At 43.6% G+C, this 9,251-nt stretch overlaps 1 protein-coding gene across 1 annotated transcript; it reads left to right on the top strand.

Annotated features, from left to right (window-relative positions):
- Positions 1 to 2,338: 2,338 nt before the first annotated feature.
- Positions 2,339 to 3,819, top strand: LOC141641642 (uncharacterized). The gene is made up of 3 exons (XM_074450296.1): positions 2,339 to 2,551; positions 2,738 to 3,315; positions 3,435 to 3,819. Exons 1-3 carry the CDS (start codon positions 2,339 to 2,341, stop codon positions 3,817 to 3,819), a joined length of 1,176 nt encoding a protein of 391 aa, XP_074306397.1.
- Positions 3,820 to 9,251: the final 5,432 nt, after the last annotated feature.

The raw sequence follows: 9,251 nt of genomic DNA, 5'->3' as shown, positions 1-9,251 counted from the left end.
CAAGTCATGATCCCAGCACATTATTCTCAGGAAAATAAATCTTCATTACTTTCAATTCAAGCCCAACATATATTAGTACCCAAGAAAAGATTTAAAATCGAGTTGATGAGATTATAACTTGTAAGAATCTAGTTACCCACTAAATTCCGCAGAAATTTTAATTCATGCGAATTGTAAAATGGATAAATTGTTTGGTTACCCTAATTCACATAAATTAGAATTTTCCATAAATTTCAATTCTTCCATAATGGAGGAGGTTACTTAATTACCTAGGTCCCTCTAGATAAGTGGAAATGGATACATGAATTACAATGCCTACATGTAACCAAACAATATTTTTTAATTCACATGAATTCTAAAATCATGTGATATGACACTTCCTAAGCATTGTAGGTTCCCGTATGTAACCAAACGACTCCTAAAAGTATAAGATTGTTAGATTGAAATGTATATACATAAAAAGACTAAATTATAATCATCTTTTTAAAAATTGCAAAATTAGTCGTAACAACGAATGTGAAGAATCACATGTAGATCTTCTACATCGGAGAAGTATAGAAGACTGATCTAGTTTATAACCTAAGAGGCTCCTCCACCCATTGAAAAATGGTTTTGAATGGAACTTATAAAATAGACACTTTCTCCTCCTCGACGGGCACTGACCAGACTCATGTGCGATCTATTAGCAGACACGGTAAAAAGAATTGAGAAATAAGAAGCGCTCAGAATTAGAGTTGTTGATGTGTCACCATAGCGATTGAGCTCGGCATGTCCGACCTACAAAACTAGCATGTACAAATAAGATTGAAGTGCTTGTTTGGGCCAAAATCTGCATATTGACCTAATAGAGTGAGCCCACCCAATACATATTAAGGAGTTGGGCCGTGAAAGAGGAATAGAATAAGGGGAGCCCAAATGTGAAGGGGGATCCGTCTAAGCAGATGGGCCAGGAGACGTGTGGAAGTGGAGATGCCCGTTGATAAGAGAGTCCGCGTTTTGGAAAGCTCTAAGGAAGATTCTAGGGAGAATTCGGGGAGATCAGGGAGAACGGTGGCGGATGGCTCGTTATGGAAAGAGTTGAAACAAGAGTATTATTCCTTTCCATAAACGCAGTAGGATACATCTATGGTTCCTACCCTATAAATAGCCAAGGAGGCAAACAAATAAGGGCATTCAAGTTCTCACGCAATACATTGTACTAGCTAGATTTGCATACCGTCTCCATTGTACTCAAACTCACATTACAAGCTAGTGCAATACTTGGCAGGGTACCGTCCCTCCCGCGGTTGTTCCCACATTGGGTTTTCCGCGTCACCAAATCGATCTTATGTGTCACCTTTAATTATTTCCTTTATTACTTTATTTTGCATTAACATAAACAATTAATCGACATCCAACGAATAAGACCACATTGACCTAGTAAAACCTAAATACGGTAAAACTCACCTAAACAGTTTGGCGCCCACCGTGGGGCATTGTGGTCGTCAATCGTTGATAACTCAGACGTATAATGGATAAGCAAGCATCAGCAACTGTGTCAGGGAGTGGCCAGCCGTCGTTACCACCAAATCCAATTAAGAATCCGATGTCGGCGGCACCAACTCAGGCTCCTGGGCGCACCTCAAGAACCGCACCTGTGGTAAAAACCTCTTTACCTCCCAAATCCCCTGCTGTCACGGCCCAACCCAGATTGGACAAAAGTACAACAAGCTCAGGCCTCATCCCACCACCCAGTCCAACACAAATCTTGCTCGCTGGCGTGGAGAACCTTCAGAGGGTCATGGAAATAAGCGAGAAGACCAGAGGAAAGCTGAAGCTGAAGCAAGAAAAAGAGACAGGGAAATCTAGGCGCAAATAGACATTCTGAAGCAGTAGTGTCACACCAACAAGCACGGAGGGAGAAGGTCGGGCTCCGATAGTAGATCTAACATAGGGGGCATCAGGCATCAGGAATCAGCTTCGACAAATAGTAGCCGAGCTGGTGACAAGATTGGATTTGACAGTAGTATCATCAGAAGAAAGAATAACCCCACGAGGACTGGTATACCTCACGCCAGATAGCTGGCAGCCTGTCAGCCACGTGGAAGCACTGTCAGGTAACCTCCCAGTTGGTAACTTCATGGTAACTAATCAGACACCTGGTGCAGGATCCGCAGGCAGCCCGCAGATAAACTGGCATCAGGGAACACTCGTGACTTCAACCCCATTAGCTGCCACGGCACATCAGAACCTTCAAGAGTTTGGACCTGGAAGCAGTACACAGAATCAGCAGGTAGCAGACAGACGAGCTCCAGACTCACGAAGCCTAACCAACCAGCAATACTTGGAGCTAAGATAGATGCTGAGTAGGGTCCCAGAATTGCCACCCACACTTGAGAAGGCGGCACCCGACAGTTATGCTGACTCATCATTTGTGGACGCCATATCCGTCATTGTCATGCCAAAGGGATTCACAAATCCAAACATGCCTCTCTTCGATGGCACAATAGATCCCTTTGACCACATGAGCCAGTACAAACAGAAGATGATGATAGTAACGGTTGTCAGACAAGTAAAGGAAGCCTGCATGTGCAAAGGATTTTGATCCATACTGTCGGGGCCAGCACTCCGATGGTTCGTAAGCTTACCCAACAGGTCGATCTCCACGTTCGCTGACCTAGTAAATGCGTTCACCCAACAGTTCGCAAGCAGTCGAAAGCCACAGAAGCATGCATGAGACTTATACAGAATTGTTCAGGGAGCAGGGGAAACTGTTGGAGAATACAACACCAGATTCAACAATGAGAAGGTGGCAGTACGAAAGTGTGATGTGTCGACAGCAGTAGAAGCCTTCAGGAGGGGCCTCCACCATGACTCTGGCCTGTACAAGCAACTAACTATGCACTCTTGTCATAGCTTTGAAGCAGTGCAAGAAAAGGCAGCGGTTGGAATCAAATTGGAAGAAGATATCCTAGCCAGAGCCAGCCTGCCTAATACACCAAGCGTATCCAACACCTCAGCCATGGAGAAATCAGGAAGAAAGCAGTCTACCAACAAAAGGGATGAAAGGTATAGGCCATATGGAATGGGAGTTAACAGAGTCGACAACAGAGAAGAGAACCAGCAACTCCCCACTCTGGCAGAATATGGGTTCACCACTGGCATCGGAGGAATCCTGAAAGCACTCAAGGAGATGGGGGATGGAGTAAGGTGGCCTAGGCCACCAGTAGAAGGGCAAGCATGGAGAAAAGATAGTAAGAAGAAGTGTGAATTCCACCGTGACATCGGGCATAATACTGAAGATTACTACACATTGCGAAGGGAGATCAAGCGCCTGTACGAGCAAGGAGAACTGAGCCACCTGTTACCACGTGGGGGCAAGCAGCGGGATAAGGTAGGCTCCACAAAGCCCGTAACTCCACCTACGTGTACCAAGATAATAAACGTGATAACAGGCGGCTCAGATCTGAGTGGGTTAACATATTCAGCAGCCAAAAGGCGTGCCACCGAGCTAAGGGAGATAGGCCAGTAACGTCCTGCAGAATTTCTCATAGTGATCTACCTGCTGTTGCTTCTGATGAAGAAGATATACGTGACGAACGAGAACATCATGGCACGCTCATTATCACTCTGTCAATAGATAACCGCACAGTCAGAAAGGTCCTGTTAGATACTGGTAGCTCGATCAACTTGATCATGTTGATAGCCATAGAAAACATGGGGTTCAGTGAGAAATATTTGAAGAAGAAAACCATCCCGTTAGTAGGATTCAGTGGAAAGACAGCCAACTCATTGGGCGAGATAGTGATCCCAACCTATGTGGGAGGAGTCAACAAATAGGTTAGGTACCTAGTCATAGATGGACCCTCTACCTACAACGTCATTCTGGGAAGACCATGGCTACACCTGATGAAGGCAGTCCCCTCGACATATCATCAATGCATAAAATTCCCTACACCATGGGGGGTAGAAACAATACGAGGAGACCAGGAGGAAACTAGAGGCTGCTACAAGAAAGCACTGAAATGCACTGCCAGCCTCGCAGCATAACAATTACAGAAGCAGCACGTCCAAAACGAATACATTGAGCCTCCAGCCGAGGAGCTAGATCAGATCAACTTGGACAAGCTGCACCCAGAGAGAACCGTGCTAATTGGAGCTGGATGCATAGGAAACTTAAGACAGCACCTAATCAAATTTTTGCAAGCTAATATGGATTGCTTTGCATGGTCACATGACGACATGATAAGAATAGATCCGTCCATCATAACACATAAACTCAGCGTGAATCCAAAGTGTAAACCCATGTAGCAAAGACGAAGAAAATTCGCAGCTGAGAGAAATAAGGTGATCAATCAGGAAGTAGACAGCCTTCTGGCAGTAAACAAGATAAGAGAGGTGAAATATCTAGAGTGGCTATCAAATATAGTAGTGGTACCTAAGAAGAATGGAAAATGGAAAGTATGCGTGGACTTTAGTGACCTCAACAAGGCATGTCCTAAGGACCCCTTCCCACCGCCTCACATTGATGCAATGGTGGATGCGACAGCTGGACATGAAATGTTGACATTCCTGGACGCTTGAAGCGGTTACAATTAAATCAAGATGGATTCTGCAGATCGGGAAGAAAACATTCATGTCTGAAAGAGGAATATACTGTTACAATGTCATGCCATTCGGCCTAAAGAATGCAGGCTCCACATATCAAAGGCTGGTCAACCGCATGTTCAAAGAGCAAATAGGAAGAACCATGGAGGTATATATTGATGATATGGTGGTGAAATCAGAAAAAGCTACAGATCACATGCAACATCTGGCAGAAACATTCAACACCCTCAGAGAATATAAAATAAAGCTAAATCCGTCCAAATGCACCTTTGGAGTATTCTCTGGCAAATTCTTAGGCTACATTGTAACCCAGAGGGGAATAGAAGCCAGCATTGAGCAAAATAAGGCTGTGTTACAGCTGGAGTCACCTGAAAAGCCAAAGGACGTTAAGAGACTAGCTGGCAAGATAACAGCTTTGAGCAGATTCATCTCGAGGTCCTCGGACAAATGCAGACTATTCTATGACATACTAAGGAAGAGTCAGAAGTTTGAGTGGACTGCAGACTACGAGCAGGCATTCAGAGAGCTGAAGCACTATCTCAGCAACCCACCGTTACTATCAAAGCCGGAGCCAGGAGGACCGTTGTTCCTCTACCTAGCTGTCACTAAGGTAGCAGTAAGCACCGTTCTAGTTAGAGAGCAGGATAAGGAGCAAAAGCCAGTCTATTACGTAAGCAAGTCTCTGCTGCCAGCAGAGACGAGGTACACGTCTCTTGAAAAATTAATATTAGCTCTGGTAGTTGCATGTTATAAGTCGCGCCCCTATTTTGAGTCTCACACCATACATGTCGTGACTAATTACCCATTGAAATCTGTAATGAGGAAACCTGAGCTATCAGGCAGAATGTCAAAATGGTATGTGCACCTTAGTGGGTATGACATCCAATACGACCCTAGGACAGCAATCAAGTCACAAGCACTGGTAGACTTTGTTTCAGACTTCAACCCAGCTATCCAAAATCTGGCAGACGAAGAAATCCTGACTCTAGAAGGGAGCAGGGAGGCAGAGATCTGGCAGATGCACATAGATAGAGCTTCCAACCAAAGAGGGGCAGGAGTGGGTTGATGCGTGTATTTTATATAAGGTTTTTACCTCATTTTTACACGTATTTCTGCACTATTTTACGTGGTATCTAGCTAAAAATACCCCCGAATAGTCTACTTTGGTTTGTCTTATGTAAATTGCAGGTACAGACCGGAAAGAAGATAAATCGAGCCTAAACTCGTCCCATTTGTATACATTTATGGAGAACAAGGAATCGGAGCTTGGAATCTATCACTTTGAAGACGCGTGAGCTGATTTCGGAAGGTATCAAAGTGCCTTATGTGCTAATATAGCTCGATCGACCTCTTTTCAGTCGATCGAATGCTTTACCTCTCGAAGTTTCACTCGATCGAGTTATTTGCTTACTCGATCGAGAAGGCCATTATAAGAAAACCTCGATCGAACGGTTTTTCCATTCGATCGAGAGGAATTTTTACTTAGTTACTCGATCGAGTGGTTTAATTCTACTCGATCGAGGGGTTTTTATCCTGTTGTTGTTTTTCCGCCTATTTTCGTATGGGCTTTGTAATTAGGCTATTGGATTAGGTTTAGGAAGAGGATTTTCGTGTGCTACTTTAAGCAGTAGACTGCGTTACTCTCTTGACTTCTTCTCCTCTTCTATTTCCTTTTACTCTCTTCTACCTTACTCTAGACTACGCGGATTCAGAACTTGTGATCGGTACATTACTCCTTTTTAATCATAATCTCTTTTTATTGCTATTGATTCTTTCCTTCTCTTATTGCTTTTATTATTGCTCTTATTCAATCTTTCCATTTGCTTTATTATTATGTTTAATTTCTATTATCTATGCATTATTGTTGTTGATCCGATGATGATACGTAGATAATTTCCTTTGCTAAGACTTAGGGAATCCATGATTATGAACAAATAGTAATCGATTTATTAGGTTTAATGCTTGTGTAGTTTATGTTGTTAATTACTATATTTAATTGTCTCTGTCTAATTGAGTCGACGCAATTAGTCATTTAATCGTAGTAAACCTTGACCTGGACCGGAAGGTTGGAAAGGGTGAGACTCGTAGCGAACATAAGGGCACCGTAGTGAGGGCGGAAGCTAAGCTATTTGTGCTTTAAAGCGAATTGAGACCGGAAGGAAATATTCACTGCCCCATAGACCACACTTGCATTGACCTGAGACCTAGATTGCTTGACTGAATGATCATGGTGAACCGACTGTCTTATCTGCTTTCTCCTTATTTGCTTAATCTTTATTCTCTTGCCTTTTTTCTCTTCCTTATCTTTTTAGTTTAGAACAAACACATTTAAACCCCCAAATTGGTTACCGTGACGGACTTAGCTGAAGCTGACATTTTTCCCATCTCCCTGTGGAGATCGACCTGACTTCCCTTGCTATATTAGTTAGAGCCAGTTGGTTATTTTTTATAGGTATACGACCAGCCTGTCATGGGTTTAATATTACGATCACCACAAGGAGATCTGATAGCGCAGGCAGTAAGATGTGAATTCAAAACAACGAACAATGAAACAGAATACGAGGCCCTAATACTGGGAATGCAGCTAGCCCTGGAATTGGGAATCAGGAACCTGCAAATATCTAGTGACTCTTTGCTAATAGTTAATCATGTGAATGATGAATTTATAGCCAGGGACTAAAAAATGATCGCCTACTTTAAAGTAGCAAAAGAGCTGAAACAAAAATTCAAAACTTGCAAGCTCAAGTAGATCCCCAGAGATCAGAATGTGGAGGCAGATGCCCTAGAAACCCTGGGGGCAACGTTCAAACCAACAGAACTGTCCAGCACCCCCATCGCACACATGCTGGAACCATCTATCCAGAAATCAGAAGAGGTAGATAGAGGAGAACTGGAGGACCTGCAAGATGGGCCGGCAGTTCAGACAACTACAGAAGCCAGGACAGCTGCCCAGCCAGATGACCAGTCAGCTAACCAGACAGCCGACCAGACACTTGATTAGCCAGCCACACAGGCAGGCGACTGGGATTGGCGGACACCTTACTTAGATTGGCTGCGATACAACAAACTGCCAGACGATAAGAAGGAGATAAGAGGCTTCAAAATGAAAGCCTCCGGATTTATATTAATTGATGATGTACTTTTCAGGAAATCATTGGCAGGTCCCTACTTACGGTGCCTGGATAAGCAGGAACCACAGACTGTGTTGCATGCCCTCCATAGTGGCGAATATGGAAACCATGCGAGGGCAAAAGTCTGTCAAACAATGCCCTCAGGCAAGATTACTTTTCGCCCACGATGAGGGCGGATTCAACAGAATATGCCCGTAAGTGTGACGCCTGCCAGCGCTCAGCGCCAATGACCCACCAGCCAACAGAGCCCTTACACCTCATCATTTCTCCCTGGCCATTCATGACATGGGGAATGGACATAGTGGGTCCTCTACCTAGAGCTGCAGGAAACAGAATATGGATGCTGGTGATGACAGATTACTTCTCCAAGTGGATAGAAGCAGAAGCATTCACAGAAGTGAAGGACAAATAGAGCTGATCAAATGACCCAAGCCCATTGGTCCTACCCGGCTTGACCCGGTTTTTAGAAGGGCTTGGGCCTTTTGTTTTGGCCCAAAAAGGCCCGACATATTTTTGGGCCGGGTTTGGGCCAAGCATTCGGCCTAAATTTTAGCCCGGCCCGGCCCATATTTAATAATAAATGATTTTTTTTTTATAAAACCTATTAAACTAGTGTTCAAGTTATAAACAACTTTTTAAAAAGTCAAGTATATTTTTTTAGATTTATAAAACAATGTGTATCATATTTTGTACAATTTTATAAACTACGTATGTTTTTAAAGTAGTAATTGAAGGTATTATGTTAATTATTTTCTAATGTAAGTCGTAAATTTTAGGGCCCGAAAAGCCCATTTAGGCCCAAAAACCCGAATTAGCCCATAAGGGCCAGGTTTGGGCTTGCCAAATAAGCCCACACATTTGGCCCGGCCTAGCCCGACCCACACAAATAGATTGTTTTTGTTAGAAAGGCCCGGCCCAAGCCCACACTAGCCCGACCCATGATCACCTCTAAGGACAAACATGTCATCTCTTTTATAAAACGAAATATCATCTGCAAGTTTGGCATCCCATCAGAAATCATATGTGACAATGGCTCACAATTCATCTCCAATGATGCTGAGGGATACTGTGCCAGATGGAATATCACTCTAAAAAAATCAGCACCCAGGACTCCAAAGTCTAACGGGCAAGCTGAGTCCAGCAACAAAATTATCATGGATAATCTGAGAAGGAGGTTACAGGAGTTAGGAGGAAAGTGGGTAGATGAATTGCCACTAGTGTTATGGTCAGACAAGACGACACCAAAGATAGAACCAGGCTAAACACCCTTCAGCCTGGTGTTTGGTGCAGAAGCTGTCATTCCATCAGAGGTTTTAGTTCTCACCCATAGGTATAGATGTATGACAAGGGAACTGAACAGTGTAGAGATGGTCAGGAGCTTGGACACAATAGACGAGTTGCGAGCAAGTGCAAAGATACGTCTAGCTGCCTACAAGCAGTCAATCGCTAGAAGTTACAACAAGAATGTAAAAGTCAAGCTCCTGGAGGTAGGAGACCTGGTTCTCCGTGAAGTGTTTCATAACACCAAAAATC

This window comes from Silene latifolia, chromosome 2 (assembly GCF_048544455.1).
Source record: "Silene latifolia isolate original U9 population chromosome 2, ASM4854445v1, whole genome shotgun sequence".
In the NCBI taxonomy this organism is placed as follows: Eukaryota; Viridiplantae; Streptophyta; class Magnoliopsida; order Caryophyllales; family Caryophyllaceae; genus Silene; species Silene latifolia.
The sequence above is the reverse complement of the archived record's forward strand: the minus strand, read 5'-3'. Positions and strand labels throughout refer to the sequence as shown.